A 24,077-nucleotide genomic window follows, 5' to 3' on the forward strand; every position below is an offset into this window, starting at 1 on the left:
AAGAAGTCATTTCAGAATCTGTATGTTTGAGGCGTGTGTGTGAATTTTTAAATCTCAAGCATTGCATTTGGTTAGAAACACAGTTAATATTTTGTTATAATTCACCACCAAGCAGTGGGTTCCAAGTAGGTTAAGATCTGGTGGGCTTTGGAGTCAAAAAAGTCTAGATTCAAAACCTAACTTGGTTTTAGTAGCTATGTGACTTCGGGTTAAGCGGCTTAGCCTTTCTGAGCCTCAGTTTCCTCATCTGTAGGATGACAAGTCTGTTATGCAAAACATCTAGGACAATGTCATTCACAGCAGTCGTGGCTGTCAAGTGACAGTCAAATCCCAAACCATAACCCAAAGCCCAGACCTCTGTAAACGATCAGTAAACGCCAGTCCTGTAGTCATCCCCAGCATGTGCATAGAACTTCTCCACTTACAAGACTTTACATGTATTCTCTCAATCCTCAGGACTAGCCCTGGAATTCAAAATCAGCCTAGTTTTACAGGTGAAAAAAAATTCATTTCCAATGTGGTGGTGACACCCAGAAGTCTTACAACCACCAAGTGGCAGCAGGGTAGGGACTGCAAGCTGAAGTGTGGGTTCTAACTCCTGTGGCTCTTCGACTCCAGGATAATTTGTGTTGTGGTGGATGGGCATTGCGGTGGCTGTTGGTGTTCCCTAGGTGCCAGGCACCATGCTGGGTAGCTTAGCTCTATCAGCCCACGGAAGCCCATGACAACACTAGAAGGCAGGCACATATTCCTGGGCTCCTTTAAGCAGTATACATGGCACCCAATGTGTAGTCTTTTACCCCTCACCCCCTCCCACCCTTCCCCCCAGTCCCAAGAGTCCTTTTGCTTATTTCAGATTTTCTAAATCTCAGATAAAGAATTTAAAAATAAAAGCAAAAAATATCTCCATTAAGCTTTCTCCGCAAATTAACTTGGAACACTGACTCTTCCTTCACAAAAGTCTGTGCCGTCAAGTCTGTGGTTTTTGAGTTTGTTAGTCACTCCGCCATCCACTGCCCTTTCTCAGAGTGGGCTGCCAAAGCACCCCTGTAATGTCCCACTGGTCCGACAGGGGGTGCTGGTGAGTCCTCTGGTGCCCGTGGTCATCAGGGAGAAAAAGGGGGCTTTGTGGTCTGGGGTCAGGTACAGTCCCAACCATGGCTTCACTGTACTATCAACAAAGCTGGGTGGCGAGTTCACAGAGGTTCATTACACCAATCCCTCTACCTTTGTATATGCTTGAAAACGTGAGTAATGAAAAGTTAAAATGTTAAAAACAATACTTTAGCAGAAAAAAAAAATCATGGGCTTACACTTCCTGTGTGATCCTGAACAAGTGACCTAACCTCTCTGGGCTTCAAATGTTTCACCTAAAAGAGCTGGTCTAAAGGTAAATGGGTATGGCATGCTCAATACACATTATCTCTCTTTTTTTTTCCTGAGATGGAGTCCCACTCTTTTGCCCAGGCTGGAGTGCACTGGTGCAATCTCAGCTCGCTGCAACCTCCTCCTCCCGAGTTCAAGCGATTCTCCTGCCTCAGCCTCCCAAGTAGCTGGGATTAAAGATGCCCGCCATGACATATTACCTTTTATTAGAGAATTAAATGTGTGATGTGATGCCTGACACACAAGAGGAATTCAAGAAATGGCAGCCATTATCACTGCCATTGCCCCTAGGCAAACATAAATCACACCCTCATTTCCAAGAGGCTGAGTAGAGGGCGATCTGAGGAGCTGGACAGGATGATACGAACTCTACACATTTACTCTAAAGAGGTTAAAGTCTGTGTCCTAACCCACTGCCCAATTCTTCATCCCGCCTTCCTTCCAAGGCCACTGGCTAAGGTGAGGTGTAGTGGTGGACACAGACCTGCATGGGGCAGGAGTGGACTGTGGGCCTGGCCCTTACCTTACTGGATGGAAGTGTAGGAGAGCAGAAGCTTGTCCACTCTGTCTTTAGCATCTACAATCTGTCTGGACCATGGTAAGTACTCAATCAATAACTATGTGGCAAATGAGTAGGCCAGTGGGGTAACCCTGGGCAAGTCCCTTTACCACACTGGGTTGGTCCCAATGTCCTGTGAGATAAGAGGGCTAGGTGAACGAATTTCCTCAGTTCCTGGCTAGTGTTCCAGGGCTGAGATTCTCTGTCTGGTGAACTTGCTTTCATCACATGGCAGATGTATACCCAGGGTGGATCCCTCTCCAGGTCTTGCTAACCTGACAAATGAAAGCGAAAGCTTGCCTTCCAACCCACTTAGAACAGTGCCGGAACCTTATGATGAGTTCATTGATGAAATTTAACCCCAACGCACTTTCACTGTTGGAATAGAACTTCTGCAGAATTGCCACAACCTGTGAAAAATATCAGAAGAGCACATTTAAAATGCTGCCATCTATTTGAATTATGAATACTACTCTACATGGAAACTAGACATTTTTATGCACCCTTCCACCTTTAAAATGAATTTATAAGCACAGGAGAAAGTAATTTTTGTCACCGTCATCATTAGAACACAGAGAAAAAAGATGTTTAAATATATGGCAACACACACACACATAAAACCCTTCATAAAAATGAAATTTAAAAGGAGACTGACATTAGAAAAATATATTACTAATCTTAAGGTTCCAAATTTTAGAGCATGTCCCCTTGCTTAATAACTAAATCATTACCTTTCAGAACATGTCATTTTTATAAAATTTTAATACCATCCGAGTATCTTAAAATCAATATTGTCAAATGTGATTTTTTTCATCAGCATTCAGCTGGTATGAAGCCCACATAAAAAACAGGATCAGCTTTTCTACAGCAGAGCCTTTGCTCACTAAATATTTTTCTACAAAACCAAGCTGTAAATCAACCTGTATTTTTAAAACACTAACCTACTGCTTAAAGGGTTTCATATATAAAAGGATTACTCCACAATTTCCGTCACTAAAACACATAACTTAACAAAAAACCTATCTTACAAATTGATAAAACTATAATAAAGTTCCTAATTTCAAATTTTAAAAGCTAGTTTCATAGGTAAGCTGACAAATTAAGCCCAGAAAAATTAAGAGTTAAAATGGAAGATACATCAACATTCCTATTGGTAAACACCACACAGCAAACGCCCTGATTCCTTACTAGTTTGAAGGAGATCCACCGAACTTCAGAAACTTGATCTGCACACAACTTTAAGGCAATATGCATTAGGTAATCATAAACATCATTGGGACTATAGAGTTCCAGAATCAGTATCAGCTGTCTGAAATTAAAAGGAAAAAAACAAAAACAAACAAAAAAACATTATTTTGGGGCAAAAAAAAAAAAAATCGATTTCTTTTTACTGTCATTTCATCTTATAGATAAAAATAGCCAGGATGGGAAATGAACAGCAAAAGACCCAGCAAGATTTCGATCTTCAGTAAAATGCCAACAGTAGAAAGCTGAGCAAAATGACCATGAAAAAAATGTGAACAAAATTTTAATTCTTCATCTCACACACATACAAATCAAACAAAAGGAAATAAACTCCGTAAAACAGAGGCTGAGAAATTTATGAATACAGATTTAATATTTCGTTTTTAGGTTATCAGTTGAAAAGTACATAAAACTTAAAAAATCAGATAACATAAAAATAGCCAGAATGTTGAAGTTCACAAAGGTCAACAGATCAAGCGAACACTCTGAGACTGCACGACCGCCCCAGCGTTTCTCCAACTGCAAACCGAACCGGATGCTCCTGCTCGCGCGGCTCCTGGCAGCACGAGGCGGTTTCACTGCAGCGAGGTCCGCTTGGAGAGAACTGGGAGCGCGTGCTCCTTACTCCAAAAGACAAAAGCACGCAGGAGACGGCTAGCTGCGAAAACCCACTACCAAAGCTTTCACTACTTTCTAAATGGGGATGGGGAGAAGGACATGAAAATAAATGGCATTGTTTTCACCCAGGCAACGAAAGGAAATGAAAAAGAGATGGGGAGGAAGTTAGAACCAGAAGCCAGGAGTGCTGGTGAATACTTTCATATCAAAAAACACTGTTTTCAAAAAAATGATACCAATATCATGGGCACGGGAGCACAGAATTCATATCAGTCGCTGTGCCTTCAATAAGCCGGGAGATGGGAGATGGGAGATACGGCGCGTAGCGGGGGAAGATAACGTGGTCGGGCACTGGGGCCGCGCTACCTCCCGGGGCAGCCCCTCCGGGCACCGAGCACGCCCACTTCCCGTGCGCCGCCGCTAGAGGTCGCACTGCTTTCATGGAAAACGTGGGCCTGTTTTTCTCGACTCAGAACAGGATGCTGGGAACATGGTACAATGACTGAAGCCTCAATCTCTCAAATTAAGCAGAATGATTAAAGACCACAGCAAAGAGAAAGGCTTTCGGTTTGCCCCTGGCATCAGCCAAATCATATCCTGAATAGCTGCAAAAGCCTGATGAATTTATTTGGGGAAGACAATTATTTGAGAGATTTCTAGTTGTGGATGAGAAAAATGAAAATTAAAGACACTGAAATGAAAACAAGGTAAAAACTAAAACCCAAACAACAACTGCCACAAACAAATTCCCCCACACCATGAAAGGCACATTATATACCTTAGGAAGGGGAGTTATTTAAACTGATGCTTCTACCTTTTCATCATCACTAAAGCCTGGAACATTCCTTTTGCCAGCTCAAGACAGAATTAAATAACTCCTTCAGGCACAAAATGATGTGCAGATAGGAGCCACCTTGGGGGACCTTTTTATTTCGTAATCATCTCATCTGGGTTAGACCCCTTCCTGTCTCCCACAGTAGCTAAAGGGCATTAGGCATGCTGTACACTGCAGAGAGGACTACACTCAGAATGTTCAAGAAAGCTCCGGCAAAAACTGCTCCGATTAATAGGAAAATATTGAAGAGTGGGTGATTCATCTTTTATTTGGTTCAAATAAATTGCCTTCTAGAACAGCAGAACACTCTAATTCGAAAGTGACTCAAGCCCTGTCTTCATCTGAAAATGAATATCTCCCCGGAGACTGTGGTACTTGTAACTTCGGGTTTTTGGAATTCTGTTTATACCTTAATAAAAACATAAACTCTTTATCTCAAAGAACACTATTATTGCTGCTTTAGAAATCAATTATATGGTAAGAAAATTAAGATTTATTCCATCTAGTTTGCCTTCTCATATCCCCAAATATATTTTTACTTACTCTGCTAGTTCATATCGAAACCTCCAATTCCTGCTGTTATCAGTCACTACAAATTCTTGAAGCTGATAAAGATAGTCTCTCCTCTTGTCTTCATGAAGCAACTATTTTTTAAAAATGTATATATAAACAAACATGTATAATCCTTCAAAATGACCCCAAATGCCCCTTTTATTCCACTTCCGCTTATATATTTGTCACTGGTAAGAACTGTTGCATTTCCTCTCCGCCTCGTAGTCTATCACCCCGCACGGCTGTGAATGAACATTGCTATACACTGACATCAAAGGCATCCCTGAACGCCTCCAACCTTTTCCCCTGGCCAGGACATGTGCTTATTATGTATTTCTGAATGCCCCTGAGGTCTTCCTGCTTTAGTAATTTCCTACCTAAAAACAAACAAACAAAAGCCCAGTCTGTGCATGTTTGGAAGACCGAACGCCAGTGCCGCTTCCCAGGGAGCGAGGCTGCTGCTCTGCACCAGGAGAGGAGAGACTCGGCTGGAGCAGCGCACACCAGAGTCCGAGAAGGGCAGCTCTTGGTCATGTGGATGAGAGTAATTAGTTTCTCTAGGTCATTTTTAAACTCTTATTTTTATATTCATCATTCCTTTAGGGGGTGGAAAAAAAGCCAGAAGGGAAGCAGAAGCGACTTGCAGAAAAAGTGCTTCATGCAGAACAGAGGTTGGACTTCAGCCCAGGCTCTTCCCCTGGGTGACTTCTGGGCAAGTCGGGTCACTACCCGGGGGCCTTGGTTTCTTCTTTTGCAAAGAGTGTGCTAGGCTTTGTGTCTACCATCCTCCACAGAATTAAAACTCTAACCGACAGGAAAATTAGGAGAAAAAAGTTTAAAATATTTACCCATCACTGAAAGAACTCCCACTTTAAGATTATGGATGGTACATTTCAGCTAAAGAAGGCTAAACAACCGCATTGGTTTTTTTTTCACTGACACCATATCCATCCAGGGTTTCACAAATTTAATTCGGAGAGGGAGGCTTGTTTTTTGCTTTTAACTCTTCTTCCTACCTTTAGAAAATCATACAGGTGTTTAAGAACTCCTATTCGCACTTCATCCAGATCCTTTAAAAATCCATTGAAGATAGGCACCAGGTCAGCTGCTGTTAACTGATCCCCAAGAATCACAGCCAGCTCATGAATGGAGAAGGCTAGGGTTCGCCGTACCTTCCACTAGGGGTGCATAGCAGACACACGAATCACGACAAGCAAGTAATTCAACCTCTTCCGTATCTTATGTGGCATTTTTGGAGCAAAATGAATACTGCCAGGTGTTGGACACTTAAAGCTTTACTTCGAACAGAGAGCAGTAAATATGCCAATTTGCATCCACATAAAATTCAGGTCAATAAGCCTTGCTGCAGCTTCCCTTTTCTCCCTAATGAATGACCCACCCTCTTTCTGCACATGCCTCTGAAAAGGCTTTTACCTGTACGTCAGAAGCCAGTGTTTCGTACGTATCTTTCAGGCAGTGCCAATTTTGCCTGCCCAGGGTCAGCGCCACCCCTGGGAGGCTGTAGGCACAGTGTTTGGCTATGTCAGTATCGACAGTCTGGGCTCGAGCTGGGTCAGTCATGGAAACATACTGATCTAGCAGCGGCTGAGGTATTATATCCTGGGAAATGAGAGAGAAAGGAGGCCATCGTGCGTGCAGGAAAATACTCATGAAAAACAAGGAGTTTGGAGTTTAGAGGTGAAAACAATAAAGGAGAAATGTGAGAGGAACAGGAGGCCTTCCTAAAATCAAAGGGCTTCAGATTGCCAACTCTGTTTTCTCCAGAGAGTGGGTTTTCAATTTTGATTGAAGTGAAAGCAACACCCAGAACTCATCTTTCTAAGATTGGCACAATATTTGATATCATAGAGAACAGTCTAGACAGCAATGTCTGCTTAGGCTGGTACATACAGCTCTTGAGAATGGAGACTGGCTTCTCTTTTCTTACAACTGCCCCAAGAACATAGCACGTGAGACCTTATACTCTGATAATCAAGCCTATGTTTGACTGTGTTTGATTGAGATAGAACTCAATCAAATCAGTGTTAGATGTCCTTTTTTTCTCATATTAGTTTGCTTTATTAAAAACACTATTATAGATTGTTCAGAAGCTTAAACACTACCTTACAATTAATTTTTTACAATTATATTAGCAACACAAAATACAAATTAAAATATGTAATCAATATTGACGGAAGAAAAAATATTTGGTTCCAAGTCAAAGTTAACTTTAAGAAAATATACAGTTTTGAGGTTTTTTGTTGTTGTTGTTTTTGTTTTCAAGAAACAAACCTGTAATTTAGATTTATTCTCTTCAAGTAGGGTGGGATCCTGCCTCTGGTCAGTCTCCAGATGGTCACTGGTTCCATTTCTGGGTTCACCAGGATCCTACAGAGTTGATTGGACATGTTACCAATTTGCTCCAAAGGAAGCAGCTGTCCTGTCACTTCCCCTTCAAAGAGTCCTTTTTCAATGCCAGAAATTACTTCTGTAAGCCAAGGCAAAAGCTTTCCTTAAAGTCAATGGTATCTTTCCAGATGTTAAAAATTACATTTGCACAGTTACATATGATACTGTATAAACCAGGTCTTTTAAGTGCTAAGGAAAATTGATTTCATACATTTTAATTCAAGACTGCTGGAGGTCCTTACAGTAATACAAAGGCCAGGCCGGGCACGGTGGCTCAAGCCTGTCATCCCAGCACTTTGGGAGGCCGAGGCGGGCGGATCACGAGGTCAGGAGATTGAGGCCATCCTGGCTAACACGGTGACACCCCGTCTCTACTAAAAAATACAAAAAACTAGCCGGGCGAGGTGGCGGGCGCCTGTAGTCCCAGCTACTCGGAAGGCCGAGGCAGGAGAACGGCACGAACCCGGGAGGCGGAGCTTGCAGTGAGCTGAGATCCGGCCACTGCACTCCAGCCTGGGCGACAGAGCGAGTCTCCGTCTCAAAAAAAAAAAAAAAAAAAGAAATACAAAGGCTAAAGTGAAAGCAGTGAGGAGCAACCCTGTGAGTTTGCATCCACTATTCCTTATGCCCTAGGGACTCCTGGTATGGCTAACCAACACCTTTAAGTAACATTCACATGTTTGAGGCACAGACTACTCCAGAAGGGTGAGGTTTGCAAGAAATGGTAGAGCCAGCACCTCCAACATTTCTCGGTAATCAGGGATTGCAGCAATGGTGGGTCCCCGAAAGAGGATGGTGGCTGGGAAACCCAACAGATCTGAGAGAAAAGATGTGGCTGATATAGGAGTATTTACTCAGAAAATTGTCCTAGATTTTCACATGTACAAACACCCCTAATGTTTGCTGATAAACCTTTACATTAGGTTAACAATTAAAATGAACAAGGACATTCAATGGTGATATATTGGTCTCTGATCATTGATTAACATTAACTGAGATGGACCTGACCTTCTCCTTCAACCATAACATGGATTTCCAACTTGCACTTGAAATGTCATACTGTCTACCAGCTGAACGGAGTCTGACAAATCAGCTCAATATAGGATCCAGGAAAGTTGATTAACACACCGACAGATGCTTCGTTTGCTCTGAGGCACACCACCAGAACCTTCAATTCCCAAGGTTTCCACTGATAGGTATTGTTTATTTTAACAGAGGACATGATAAAACAGAAATATGTTGGTATAAAAACCTAAGACCTCAATTTCTCCAAGTTAATAAATTCACATATAGTAACAAGATGTGTCATTAGAATCACTATTATCCCTTTACAAATTAATTTTATTCCAAAGTCTTCAGTGCAAGCGTATGTGCAGCACTTACTCCAGGAGCCAAATCAAGGCTTAAGCAAATCACCACAAGTCATGGCACCCCCAGAAGGTATTGTGAGTTCATTCCCCAAACCCCAGTGGGACACCATGCTGGCTGGCTACCTGTGCACCCACCACTCAGCACCCAGCAGCCTTCTTTCTAGCAGGATGCCGACTCCGTTCCGGGGCTCCCATGTTTCTGTCCGGTTCATCATGTTCAACCCATGAATGCATGCTGTGACTGTGGCCAGCAAGAGGGAGGCAGAAGGAGAGGACAGGAAGGTGGTTCCCTGCATGGGGTGTCCTTGTTCTTCAAAAGAAACAAGTGGGAAGACACAGGCCCCACCTTCCACTGGGCATTTCACGCTGACAAGAGCCACCACAGCCGAGGGGAATGGTGGGCAGATCAGCACCAAAGGGATGGAGTCCACCTGCCCGGAAGGCAGCCAACCACAGCGCTTCTCCCTGTTGTCTTGTGCAAGAGAACATATTCCTCACGGTTCTTGGAGACTTTTGTCTCCTTTCCCTTCTTTTGCGACAGGAAGCATCCTAACTAATCCCACTAGGACCTTGGAGTCAAGCCGCAAATTCAAGGGCTCTGCCCTCCCACATCATAAAACAAAGGCCCCAACTTGAACCCTTTTAAAGCAGCAACTCAAAAGCCCCAGCCTGGAGGAATCTGTTCTTTTTTTTTTTCCCCCCCACCTCTGTCTATGATAAAGAAGTCCAAATACTACCACATCCCCACCAAGGTAAATGTGGTCACACCCTTCTACTTAACACCTGCAACTTTTGCACTCTAGGTAACAAGGTTGACAATATGAGTTTTCTTGCTATTTTTTTAGCAACAAACCAGCAGAAGAGGGTATCACCTCATTTCTTACTAATCACAGACAACCAACCCCTACACACTTTATGTTTGAGTTTTAAAATGTTTTATTTTGCTTTATTAGAGCAGGCCTAAGGGGTAAGGGGAGTGATAAGTTAATCACTGAAATCCAATTATCAACTGTATGAACAGAGAAACAATTGGTATTTAGGCCCTGAAGACCGTGAGATTGAAGAGATTATCCATCATGGCACATGATAACGACACAGTGCTATCCCAATGACTGTTATGACCACAGACCCCTCCCTCATTTTAACCCTCCATTCTAACCCCCTACCTGTGGAAGATCCCAACTCAAAACGGTCTGAGTGGAAGCTTAGTAGACACTAGGACAGCTCAGGAACCTCCAGCTACAAGGGGCTGACCAAAGCTTCTGGAGAAACCTGAAGAAATAAACCATGGGTCCCTCCTCACTCCAGCTTTGGGGTCGTGGTCTCACAAGCGGCTGGTTCCACCCACAGGAGGAAAGGGGTCACTGGTGCTTTTTCAAAAGCTCTCCTCTGAGAAACAGCGTGCCAGGACCAGCACTGGAGCATCCATGTATGCCAGAGCGCCTACCAAATGGGGGTCTTGTGTGACGGCTGCTCTCAGAGGCCTCGTCCACTTGAAATTCCAGGAACTGCCTGAATTCACCCTCCACTATTATTAAAAGATGTCAATGTCTGTTAGCAGTGACACAGAGCATTTACATGGTTGATCTCCCCAAAGAACAAGTTCTTGTCATCTCTGGAGAAGAGGGAAGGTACTTTCTGGTGCCCACCCGTCTTCATGGGAGCACGTCGCACTATCAATCACCTGATTGATTGGTTGACTAGTTATCCAAAGCATGACCTTAAGAATAAAATGAATTTGCCATTTATCATCTCTGCTGGGATATATTAATAAGAGAAAATGCTGCTTTGTGATTTCTGTCACATCCTCGGTGGCTGAGGGATAGGGCCAATACTTACTGTGCTTTGTAATATCCTGGCCACAAAGAGCTCATTCTGAGATGATGAGGCCGACAGAGTGATCTGATTGTCAGAGGCAGAGCTGGGATCTGAAATGGACACTTCATTTAGACCTGCTGTTGGCTTGCTCTCGGGTTCATTCACGGAGTCAAGCTGTGCAGCTCTCAGTGCAGCTGATAATACCTGAACTTGAGCTGTAGGAAGAGAAGTTTCAAGAAATTTAACAACTTTATTTGGTTTGTGGGGTTTTACTTCAGAGAAGTCTTCAAAACAACATAGTCTGCACTAAGCTACATGGTGTGGGTGTACTACACTGACACATATCTGTTCTGAAGTGACAATGCTCTGCAGTCTCAAGACAAGCTCTCAGCAAGGTGGTGATATTTCCGGCCATTAATAATAACTACTCCAACTAAATGCCAGCCACCCACAGAACATCAAACCTGAACTTGAAAAGTCTCAATTCGGAAAAACCCAAGTGACTCCACCACGTTTCAGAGAAAGACAGCATGGTATCACTGAACAAGGCTGACTGGGAGGTCCCTTAACTCAGTGAAGGGTATCCTGCTCCCCCATTTATAAAGCAGGATGGCTACTCTCTCACATACACATACACACATGTGCACACACACACCCATGCATGAATACATCCATTTACACACAGATGAGTAATGCTCTCACTCACCAAGCCCCAAAGGCTGCCGATTCTTTCTGTCCAGAGTATGACAGTTTGAGATTCTCTGAACAGTAAAGATAACATATTTCACATACCTTTCTGTAAAAACAAACTGGATGTTTTAATGTCCCCAGCCTCCCAAAAGACACACACACACACACACACACACACATTACTTCCTGCATCCTGCTTCTATTAATTAAATTTGGTGGACTCCAAGATTCATCAAAACACTAAGAGCTTGTAGCTGGCTCTGTGCTGGGCCCAGGACAGGTTCCACCACTCCAGTGCTACACACCAGGCCCTTCCCAGTGGGTCTAGTGACATCTCCTGCCTGCCATGGCCAGTTCACAAATAAAATGCATCACTTATTTCTGGATCTTCTGGGATCATAGATCCCTTTGAGCTCTGAAGAAAGCTATGGGCCTTTTCTTACAAAGAAATTAAGTATGCACAAACTTTTGCGAGATTTTACAAATAATGATTTCAGGGAACTGAAAGAACCGTCTGAAACTCTTCCCCTGACTTCTCTGAATGGTGGGTTCTCAGTCAATCTCTAAAGCCCAGGCCAACTGTCACCTGCTATGTGAGGTCTCTCCCAGACATTTCCTCTACACATCACATCCCCTCCGCGCCCAGCCCTCGCCATGCCCCACAGGGTGGCTGCCTGCACAATCCCCTTAACCACATCACAAGGGCCTCAGGGGCCGGTCATCACTGCCCAGCCCCGAGACCAGGTCTTACACTGGGGATGAAGGCAGCTCAGTAGTGTGTTTTCCAAAAACAGACTTTTGTCTATAGCTATCAGAAGTGATATGTTACATGTGCCCATTCCTTCAGCAAACATTGATTTAGTTTCCTTCATAAATTTAAGGATAAAGAATAATCACACGGCTAACTGAATTTTCACAGTTCCCTTCCTGAAAGCTTCACAAATCTCTGCCCAGCAACAGCAGCAAGTGCTGTTTTTTCCAATTTCTCCAGCTCAAGGAAGAATACAAATATAGCACTGTGCAGAGAAGGAAGATCACGATAATGGGATATGGATTGCGAGGTCTGGATCCCTGATCAGATGCTCAGTGGGAGCACGAGTCATAAAATGAAAAATACGCCACAGAAGTAGTTGTGCTTTTCCTTCCTGTACAAAGACAAGAATCTTTAAGTTTAGCTAAGGGCTGCGTTAATAGGCTCCAAAAGGAGGCTATCCTTGGCTATTCATAACTAGAAAGGGCATTCTATGTGGGAGATGATGTAACAGCATGTCTAAGGAGCTAACAAAATTTCCCCTGCTACAGATATGCCCACAAACTACCCACTTTCCTATTAGAATGGACTTCAGACTCTGTGCACGTCCATCTGCAAAATTAGAAAGCAAAATCATTGCATAGGTACCTGCACAGAGGTATTTCTGACTTTTCGAGCTGTACTGAGACTGAACAAGTCTCTCCTCTCAATGTGTACACAGTGTAAATAAATACAGGTCCACACGCACATGCGTCAGTACACAGGCCTGGAGAAGAAGGAAGCGGCGAAATGCAACACACAACACAGAAACCTCCCATCTTCTCTTTAATGACAATGAACAACATTTACCTTGAACATCCGGATCATTCATCAGATGCTCCTGCAAACTATCAAGGACTTTCTGAATCTCACTCCGGGCCACACAGTTGTTGTGCACAACCCCAGGTCTGCTGCAGTAATCCTCCTGAGGCCCAGCCTCGCTCAGAAGCAGCTCTAAGTCCTTGCTTATGTCAGGGAGAGGAGTTCGCCAATAAAGAAAATGACTGAACGCATCCTCAGAGTTCTCTGGGCAGGCCCAGGAATCTGATCCAGGGTAGCTGCTGATGGGGAAGTCGTTATTGTCAGAAAGCTTTGAGAAGGCGCTGGTCTGTGGGGAAAGCCTGGTCAGCTCAGCTCCAGCCGACACAGAGCTTTCCACAGGGTTTTCCGTTGGGCCGTCAGAGGAGCTACCGATGTGCGGGAAATTACTGGTTTTCGCGGAGGTCCCTTCCACAGGTAGCTCTGGCTCCCTCTGCACAGGCTTTGCTGAACTAGTTAAACTGAGGGAAGCAAACTTTTAATACTGTGTAATAGACTGAAAGTCACAGGGAAAAACATGAGAACCACATCCTCACCCAGTCCTCCACTTCCTAGCTGACCACTCGCCCCTCTTCATGTCTCCTGGTGTCAGCAAACTAAAATCTCACGAAAGGATAAGAGGTTTAGTCAACCCCCACTCCCCTGCCGGGAGTATGATGGGCACTGAAAACACCACCTGAAAGTTCAGCCAGTCTTGCCACTACATTCCAGGGCTGAGCTGGCCTGGACTTCTGCTGCGGCACCTTTGGTACATTTCATCCATTTCCTGCTCATGAGTATTTCCACCAGGGGGAGCAGGCATTAGAAAATAAAAGGCGCTGAAACTGGTAAGAGCTGGCTATTTGTTAACCACCCTGAGGTCTTGAGGAAGACACTGCCCATGGGCCTGCCATACAGCAGGAGCTCAATGAACTCTGATAGAAGAGGGATAAAGGGAGGATGGGCCAACCTCAGAAGGATTTGTATTCTGTGAGGCATCAGTTACCCACTCTCACACACCTGCATGCTAGCAACAATGGAGAGACGTTTACAAACGACCTCAAATAGGATGGTTAGTGTATACACATCAGCCTCAGAGGAAAGACATGACAAAGTCAAGATCCAGCGCCATACTAGCAAACACTGGAGGGTCTACCACTGTTGGTCAGGAGTGTCGCCTTTATGTACATGCAACCTAACCTCCAAAAAAGTACATTTGGAAGACTTCACATTTTTCCCTAGGTAAATTACCCAGAGCACTTAATTAATCAAAAAGTAAGAGAAAATTTTCTTTATAGGTTGTTTAATCACTAATCTCAATGCGTATTTTATCTAAATTCAGGAGACACAGTAGCTTCATTATTTATAACCCAGTAGTCATGTTTCAAAATCATTATTGCAATTACTTTTTGCTTCTTTACATAATTAAAGCTCTAATATTCCATCTTGCCCAGAAGGTCACTACTAAAACTCGAGACAAGATAATTGATGAAATCTTAGGTGGGTGCTTAAGGTACATCGAGGGTCCTGGTGGTGACCCTAGCCAGAGCATACCTGGTAGGGGAAGTGTTACCACCACTGCTGGCAGCGGGTGAGCCAGAGGCAAAACCAGAGTCGAAATCCTGGGTGAGAGGCCGGATGCTCAGGGCGCCATCCTCTCGAAGATAAAGGCCAGCCCTGGAGGGGTTTGCAAAGGTGGAAATGAAGGGGCCGAGGGACTGGAAGGCAGCCTGGCGCACCTGGAACCAGAGAGAACACTGCAGTGAATGAATGCAGCATCGGCCAGCGGCGGTGGCCAGGCCTGAGTCCAGGCTGAAACACGTGGCTGGACGTCACACAAGCTACTCTCCAGCACATAACATCTATGGACATTTACTGCTTTCACATTACATCTCTGGAGATTTACTGCTTTCCAAATCATTCCCTAAATTCCAAACAGTATTATTCAACAGAAAAGTAAGGAAAAATTTAGCCCCATTATACTATATTCATTCTTCCAGAATATTAATTTTATATGAATAATACATTTTGTATCAAGTATTTGAACAGGCCTTATTAATCATTACAGACATGTTTATGACAGCAACAGAAAAGGTAACAGTTCAGTTACATCGTTTTTTCTTTCTCAATTATGATTTTCATGATATTCATTCACTATAAATGGTATGGTATACCTCACCTTCTTAATTCACCCCAAGCTTTTGAGATTTTAATTTCCCTGAGACCTCACACGGTGTAAATGTGATTATGGCAATCAGTAACTGAAGGGACAAAATACAAAGTTACGAGTCCAGAAGTGAATCCCAGCCTGGAAGCCAGACATAGCTGGACAGTTGGTCAACACAGGCCAGTTGTCTGGACAGGGCTGCTGGCACTCACCCATCGGCAGGGGTCGCTGACAAGTCTGATGAAGAGCGGGGAGAGCTGGGCTCTGCGGACCCCAGGGGAGGAGCTGTGTGACACAGCCGTGAAGCACTCCGCACAGGCTTTCCGCATGCCCCAAACAGCATCAGAGCAGAGCTCAAAGAACTTCGGGATCTGCCAAAACAAACAACAAGAATGCTACTCCAATTGGAGGCCCTGAGAAAGAGCAGAACCTGTTTGGTTTGTTTGTTTGTTTGTTTGTTCGTTTTTGTGAAACAGAGTCTCGCTCTGTCGCCCAGGCTGGAGTGCAGTGGTGTGATCTTGGCTCACTGCAACCTCCGCCTCCCAGGTTCAAGCGATTCTTCTGCCTCAGCCTCCGGAGTAGCTGGGATTACAGGCATGTGCCACCACATCCGGCTAATTTTTTTTTTATGTTTAGTAGAGATGGGGATTCTCCACGTTGGCCAGGCTGGTCTCGCACTCCTGGCCTCAAGTGACCTGCCCGCCTCGGCCTCCCAAAGTGCTGGAACCTATTTTAATGAAGTAGTGAAGGCATATGCAGAAATTAATGACAAGGAAAAGGAAAATACATACTGGTCTAAAAGGAATCATTTGAAACAAACAGATACTGCAAGAAGTGGAAATTAACATTTCTTTTACCTCCTAATTTTAGTAAATGACTTGGTTACCTTTAACAGATAATAGAGAAAACCCCAAAAAGGGCAGAATGACTGATATTTGTTATGTAAATTGTAGAGAAGATTGTGAAAGACTCTGAAACAGTAGATGTCCCAACTAACTCACCCATCCAGGTATCACTGTCTTTGACTCGCTATTTTACAACTCTGAAGTGATAGAAGGTAAGTTGCTAAAACCTGATAGTAATACAAATAATTCCTGCCAACAGAAATGCAAATTGTTGTCCAGTGAAATGCAATCAATTATCACCCTGGATATTGACCAGTTTTGAATTCATTTGTAAGTTCACTTCGGTATTCCTTGCTCTGACTATAAATGAGTACTTTGAGTTCTCCATTAAACTGGCTGTAATATCTTACTGGTTTTCCTCACTAATAAATGAGTTAAATAAAATCTTTGAAACATGTTCATGTCATATCTCTGTAAAGGTCATGATTACATCTCCTTTTAAAATGTATCCTTTAAAAAGGCTGTGTTTTTAATATCCTAATGTAAAACAGTCTAAAATGCTTCGCAAATGGGAATATGATATAATCATGGCAATATCTACCTACAAATGATTAGCATGTTACCCACTGCCATTCTTCCATTCTTCATTCAGATATATTAAGTAGAAGATAATGTTCACTGTAGACGGGCGTGGTGGCTCACGCCTGTAATCCCAGCACTTTGGGAAGCCAAGGTGGGTGGATCACCAGGTCAGGAGTTCGAGACCAGCCTGGCCAACATGGTGAAACCCTGTCTCTACCAAAAATACAAAAATTAGCTGGGCGCGGTGGTGCATGCCTGTAATCCCAGCTACTCAGGAGACGAAGGCAGGATCCAGCCTTAGCTTGAACCCAGGAGGCAGAGGTTGCCGTGAGCCGAGATCACACCACCGCATTGTAGCCTAGGTGACAGAACAAGGCAGTGTCTCAAAATTTAAAAAAAAAAAAAAAAAAATCACTACATATTCAAAGCAACAGCCCATTAAAAATTATTCTTGGGTTAGAACTGTGTTGACATGGCTTATACCTTAAATAAAATAAAATGAGCTTCTGAACTTAAATTTAAAAATCAATTTAAAGTTTAAACTTTTTGAGGTCAAAATCTCACCCATACAAGGAGTATATTCTGTCAAATAAAAGTGACAAATGCTCACGGAGCAAGGTTCTCTAGGGGCCGGGGAGTGATGGGGTAGGCACTGGGGAAACAAGGTTGAACACAATGCAGTCAGTCCCTGCCCTCAAGAAGCTCCTCAGCTCCTCTGAACAAATGCTACCAGGATGCTGAGAAGGGAGGTGATTCTTTCTGGCACCGCAGGTAGGTCAGCCTAGACAAGGAAAGAACTTCACAGAAGCAATTCAAGCTGGGTTGGAAGTGTGAGGAGGGTCCCACCAGGCAGGGAAGATGCTCTTAGTGAGCACAGGCCCAGAGGTGTGAAACAGCGAGAAGCCTCAAGGATGCTGAGGTCACCTGGCTGCTTAGGGAAGTGGATCTCTACCCTGCTATGCATCAGATCATACGGGACTTTATCAAAAATGAAGACGCCTGGGCCCTCCCCAAGCTTCATATGTATGGCCAGAGGTGAGACCCACCAAGGCCAGGGTAGTGTTCAGAACTGAGAAAGGGGACTGGAGGTGAGTCATCTACGAAGTCATCTACGAAGGAACCTGGAAGGCCCAGAAGGCTCTAGATTTTAACCTATAAACCAAGAAAAAAATCACAATGGTTTTGAGGCCCAGGAGTGAGGTGGTAGAGTGGTGTTCTAGAAAGAGCTGCAGAGAGAGAGAAGAGAGAGAGCAGCTTGGACAGTGAGAATAAAGCAGGGAAAAGTGACCTACAAGGAGGAGACAGCCAAGCCCACAGGAAAGAAGATGGGGGTTGCTTCCAGCCCATTCCATAGACCAGCTACCTAATGCTTAGGAAAATGTTAGCTTCATAAGTCATGAAATTTGAAATTAACAAATGCAAAACTGAGCTGCCATTCCACAGTAACAGACTCATAAATACAAAACTTAAGTGATTTTGAAAGTGCATTAAGAAGCAAATCAACAATTACAATTGGCCAAAATGTCACATACCAAAAATTTCTCAGTGGCTTCTTGTCCAACAGCATGACAAATATCACCAAAATTTGCAGCACAAACCTTAAAAGGGCAAAAGGCATATCCATTATTCTTATCTTTCTTTCTGTCTTAACAAAAAACAAAGTAAAAACTAACAAGCAGGAAACTTGAGAGCAATTACCCCTCTAGTCAGGCAGCTATCAAGCCTTTCCCAAGCCCATCGCCCACAGAGCATTATGCCAGGTGCCTCCACTGCATCAAAAACAGAAGATTTGCAATAAGGTGCCAAATTCTAGGATTTTTCTGGCTCCTAATTGATCTTGATACAGAAGGCATGTTAGCAATAAGGCAAAAGAGGCCCCTTAACATTCCCTGCATGGCAAAGGAGACCTGCTGTCCTGCCTGTGTATCATGAACAGAGACCAGAGGGGTGATGGCCAGACAGCAAGGTGCAGGATGAGGCTGTTTAGGGAGGGATAGTAACAGACTTCAAAAGGAAGAATTTGACAACCAAATGACAAGTGACTAAATGGGAATTTGGGGTTGGAAGGTAGAGCAAAGGTAAGAAGGTTCTGGATCAAATCACCACAGATAATCAAAGACCTTGCAAGCCTGGGCATCTAACCATAAATGAGCAAGGTCCCCTAACTCTCACCCTGCGTCTGAGAGCAACAGGTCTACTCACACATACTCTTATCTCCAGATCTCTATGCATTTCCTAACTGCAGTAAAAACTGGCAACACTGTTCAGACACTTCCCTTACAGAGTTCACACTGGACACATTTTTCCCCCAGACTATGTCTACTGAAGAAGTCCAAAAACTTTACAGAAACCCATTTTGAACTTTTAACTTTAAGAGTTTTGGAATTCTTACATTCCTACCTTCCGAACTTGAAAGAGCGTCCCATCACCACACAGTTCACAGAATCGGGGGAGTAGCAGGCGTTCAACTGTACTCTTACTCAGCATGGAAGCCATTTTGCAGATTATCTATAAATGAAAAAAAAAAAAAAAAATCGAATCATTTAAAATGCCAAAGCATTTAAGTCACATATAGCACTAAAGATATATTCCAAAAGCCAATAGTCAAAATATTCCCAACATACCTAAGAAGGAAAAATAAAAAACACCTTCTTTTGAGTTTTGTCAACTTATAAGATCAACAGAAGGCCCAACATTTCCCCAGTTTGACTCAGATAACTGCTTGTCTGAAGCTCAAGAGTTACCATCTGCCAGGTCCCCACCTTGTACCTAACACACAAACAAACAAAATGTATGTGCATTGGCCTATTTTACCTTCCCAAGAATCCTATGACATGAGTATTATTTACCCTCATGTTTCCAGATGGGGAAATGCTGCAAGAGGTTAAATAGCATGACTAAACAGAAACAGTGGGGAGGTGAGACATCCAGTGACAGCAGGACATGGTAAGCACTGGAAAATGATCACATTCCGGAGAAACTAAAGAGCAGACCCTTACAAGAAAAAAAAAATGATTAAATTTTGCATTTATGCTGCTTTTGGCCTGAGGGTATTTCCTGTTCTACATGGCTATGCAGGGTAGCTAGACCTCAAGCAAAAGCAACAGGTAGAAGTCCTAGCCAGAGCAATCAGACAAGAGAAAGAAAAGAAGGCACCCCAACCAGAAAAAAGAAACTGTCTCTGCTTGCTGATGATATGATCTCATACCTAGAAAACCCTAAAGACTCCTCCAAAAGACTCCTAGATTTGATAAATGAATTTAGTAAAGTCTTGGGTTACAAAACCAATGTAGACAAATGAGTAGCACTACTTTATACTAACCATGAGCAAGATGAGAATCAATTCAAGAACTCATAACTACAAAAAATAAAAATAAAATGCTTATACTTAACCAAGGAAGTAAAAGATCTCTACAAAGAGAACTACAAAACCCTGCCCAAAGAAATCACAGATGACACAAACAAATGTAAATACATTCCATGTTCATGGATTAGAAGAATCAATATCATAAAAATGACCACATTGCCCAAAGTAATCTACAGATTTAATGCAATTCTTATCAAAATATCAATTCACTATTCACATAATTAGAAAACAAAATCTTAAAATTCATATGGAATTAAGAGTCAGAATAGTCACAGCAACACTAAGCTAAAAGAACAAATCTGGAGGCATCACATTACCCAACTTTGAATTACAGTACAAGGCTATGGTAACCAAAACAGCATGGTAACAGTATAAAAGCAAACCAATGCAACAGAATAGAGAACCCAGAAATAAAGTCAAATACTTACAACCAACTGATCTCTGACAATGCATACAAAACATACACCAGGGAAAGGATACTCTATTCAATAAATGGTGCTGGGAAAACTGGCTAGCTACATGGAGAAGAATGAAACTGGATCCTTATCTCTCCCTTTATACAAAAATCTACTCAAGATTTTAAATCTAAGACCTGAAACCATAAAAATTATAAAAGAAAATCTAGGAAAAACTCTTCTGGACACTGGTGTAGGCAAAGAATTTATGACTAAGACCCCAAAAGCAAATTTAATTAAAACAAATATAAATAAATGGGACCTAATTAAACTAAAAAGCTTCTGCACAGCAAAGAAATAATCATCAAAGAGACAACCCACAGAATGGGAGAAAATATTTGCAAACTATGCATCCAACAAAGAACTGATATCAGAATCTACAAGGAACTCAAATCAGAAGAAAAAAATTAATAATCCCACTAAAAAGTGGGCCAATTATATGAACAGACATTTCTCAAAAGAAGATATACAAATGGTCAACAAGCATATAAAAAAAAATTCAACATCACTAATTATCAGACAAATGCAAGCTAAAACCACAATGATATACCATGTTACCCTAGTCAGAATGGTCATTATTAAAAAGTCAAAAAACACAGATATTGACATGAATGTGGTGAAAAGGGGACACTTATATACTGCTGGTGGGAATGTAAAGTAGTACAACTTCTATGGAAAACATTATGGAGAATTCTCAACGAACTAAAAGTAGGTCTACCATTCGATCCAGCAATCCCACTACTGGGTATAAACCCAAAGGAAAGGAAATCATTATATCAAAAAGACACCTGTATGCATATGCTTATTGTAAGACAATTCACAATTGCAAAGATATAGAATCAATCTAAGTGCCCATCAACTGAGGAGAAGACGAAGAAAATGTGGTAGTCTGGGCAACACAGTGAGACAAGTCTCTAAAAAAGTAAACAAAATTAGCTGGGTGTAGTGGTACATGCCTGTAGTCCCAGCTACCTGGGAGACTGAGATGGGAGGATCACTTGAGCCGAGGAGGTTGAGGCTGCAGTAACCCAAGACTGCACCACTGCACTCCAGCCTGGGCAATAGAGCAAGACGATATCTCAAAAAAAGGAAAAAAAAAAATATATATATATATATACACACACACACACACACACACACACACACACACACACACACACACACGTATATTTTTTAATGTAATGTATATATATATACTATGGAATATTACTCAGCCATAAAAAAGAACAAAAGAATGTCTTTTGCAGTAACTTGGATGGAACTGCAGGCCATTATTGTAAGTGAAGTATCTCAGGAATGGAAAACTAAATGCCCCATGTTCTCACTTATAAGTGGAAGCTAAGCTATGGGTATGCAAAGGCAAACACAGTCATATAATGGAAACTGGAGACTCAGAAGGGGAGAGGGTCAGAAAGGGGTGATGGATGAAAAACCACCTATTGGTGTTCAATGTACACTACTCAAGTGATGTGTACACTAATATCCCAGACTTCACCACTATACAATTCATCCATGTTGCCAAAAACCACCTGTGTCCCTAAAGCTAGTGAAATAAATACATACAGACACACATAAATTTTTTAAAGCTACAGTTTTACTGTGAAGGAAGAAGGGAGCCAAAGAAAGGAAAGTTCCAAAATCTGTGGTTAAATCCTACCCTAATCCTTGGCTGATCTCTGAACTATGCATGCACAGGGGAGATGATGAGGTTCATAGACAAACAGTAACTTAAGGATGAAAGAAGTGAGCTGTTTCAGCTGCTGCCTACTACAGGAAAATCAGAATCTGAACTGCTTTCTAGAACAAAGTCAATACTCTCTAGAGGTAAATAACAAAATCCAGAGTTTCTACAAAATAGAAAATGAAAAATCTATAGACATGAGAAGCAATAAGAAAATGTGACTCATAGTCAAGAAAAGTATCAGTCAGCAGAAAAAACACCCACAGAAAATCCAGATATTAGAATTAGAAGACTTTAAAAGAATTTAAAGCAGCTATTACAAATATGCTCAAGTACAAAGAGGAAAATAGGGTCACAATGAATGAACAGATCAGGAATCTTATCAAAGAAATGGAAACTAAAAAAAAGAACCAAGACTTCTGGTAATAGCATAGTCTAAGTTAGACTAACCCTCCTATAGCTAAAAAGCATAAAATCTTGACAAAACATAAAAAAAACACCCTTTGAAAGCAGTAGAAAGCAACCAAAAGGCAGAAACTGGAGGACAGGCTACTCTTAAAAGATATACTGCAACAGGAGAGATTTGCAAGTAAGGTCCAAAATCTGTGCATAAAATGCACTTAAATCTTTGGCTGACTGCTAAACTGTATGTGGGGGAGATCCCAGAGGACCCAGAAAAAAAGCAGCAGTCAGAAATTAAATACACTGTGCACAGATTTCAGCTTCTGCTCACAAGGCAGATAATTTGGAGTTGGAGATTAATCAAGGTAACTGCCGCCTAGGACAGAAATCATTTTAGAAAAATATAACAGAATCCAGGGACTCTGCAATGTACCATTTATAATGTCCACTGTCCAATCAGAAATCACTACTCATGCATTAATAAGAAAAAAGTGATCCATAATATTAGTCAATGAAAACCAACATCAAGATGATCCAAATGTTGCAAGGGCCAGAAAAGGACTTTAAAGGAGCTGTTATAAATATACTCAAGAATTACAAGGAAAAAACACATAAAGAATAGACAGGGACTTTCCATACAATAGAGATATAGAAACTGTAAAGGTCTATAAAAGATCAAAAGGGAAATTCTAGAGCAAAATATACAATAACTGAAATTAAAAATTTGCTGGTTAGGCCTAATAGCAGATTGGAGAGATGTAAAAAAAGAATCAATAAACTTAAAGATAAATTAATAAAAATTATCAAATTGAAACATCAGAGATAAAAAAATGATTAAAGAAAACTAAACAATGCCTCAAAGACCTGTGGGACAATATTAAGGGTCCCAACTTTGTGTTATCTAAGTCACAAACTGAAAGGAGAAAAAGAATACAGAAAAAGGTATTTAAAACAACAACAGCCCAAACTTCCCAAATTAGTTGAAAGGCTTAACACACGAATCCAAGAAGTTCGATGGAGACAAAACAGCATACTAACTCTGCTAAAATCCAAAGGTAAAGAGAAAAATCTCATGAGCAGAGAAAAAGGGATATTTTATATATACGAGTACAATATAAATGGCAGATGACTTCTCATGAGAAACAAAGAAGGCCAGAAGACAACAGAATGGTATTTTCAAAATGCTAAAAGAAACAAAAAACCTTTTTAACTCACAATTCTACATCCAGCAAAACTATCATTCAAAAATAAATACAAAATAAAGACATTTTCAGATAAACAAAAATTAATAAACTTCATCATTGGCCAACTTGAACTACAAAAGGTACTAAAGGAAGTTCTTCTGGCTTTTAGGGAAAGGATACCAGATGGTAACTCATATCTAGGAAAGGAAAGAATGACAATCACCAAAAATGGTAAAAACGGGCATATAAAAGGCTGCATTTTTTCCTTTTTTACCACTCTCTTCAAAAGATGTAACTCTTTAAATGAAAAATTAAAATACTGTA

The 24,077-nt window shown here is 41.9% G+C and overlaps 1 protein-coding gene across 7 annotated transcripts in view; it reads right to left on the minus strand.

The window, feature by feature from the left end:
- The window catches only part of LOC117068984 (serine/threonine-protein phosphatase 4 regulatory subunit 1-like), a 93,852-nt gene that overhangs the window by 3,964 nt on the left and 65,811 nt on the right, over nucleotides 1-24,077 (minus strand). For 5 of the 7 annotated variants that reach the window (XM_033186862.1, XM_033186863.1, XM_033186866.1 and 2 more), the window contains 13 exons: nucleotides 19,065-19,172; nucleotides 18,197-18,262; nucleotides 15,450-15,608; nucleotides 14,625-14,809; nucleotides 13,083-13,552; nucleotides 10,814-11,007; nucleotides 8,281-8,421; nucleotides 7,488-7,583; nucleotides 6,630-6,815; nucleotides 6,212-6,373; nucleotides 5,187-5,287; nucleotides 3,134-3,254; nucleotides 2,221-2,355 (listed from right to left, as the gene is read on the minus strand). In XM_033186862.1, the coding sequence (XP_033042753.1) occupies nucleotides 2,221-2,355; nucleotides 3,134-3,254; nucleotides 5,187-5,287; nucleotides 6,212-6,373; nucleotides 6,630-6,815; nucleotides 7,488-7,583; nucleotides 8,281-8,421; nucleotides 10,814-11,007; nucleotides 13,083-13,552; nucleotides 14,625-14,809; nucleotides 15,450-15,608; nucleotides 18,197-18,262; nucleotides 19,065-19,172 (2,124 nt within the window). The remainder of the gene's footprint in view (nucleotides 1-2,220; nucleotides 2,356-3,133; nucleotides 3,255-5,186; nucleotides 5,288-6,211; nucleotides 6,374-6,629; nucleotides 6,816-7,487; nucleotides 7,584-8,280; nucleotides 8,422-10,813; nucleotides 11,008-13,082; nucleotides 13,553-14,624; nucleotides 14,810-15,449; nucleotides 15,609-18,196; nucleotides 18,263-19,064; nucleotides 19,173-24,077) is intronic. The other 2 variants (XM_033186865.1, XM_033186864.1) reach the window with 2 other exon arrangements.

This window comes from Trachypithecus francoisi, unplaced genomic scaffold, assembly GCF_009764315.1.
Source record: "Trachypithecus francoisi isolate TF-2019V2 unplaced genomic scaffold, Tfra_2.0 Lachesis_group21, whole genome shotgun sequence".
Taxonomy (NCBI): Eukaryota; Metazoa; Chordata; class Mammalia; order Primates; family Cercopithecidae; genus Trachypithecus; species Trachypithecus francoisi.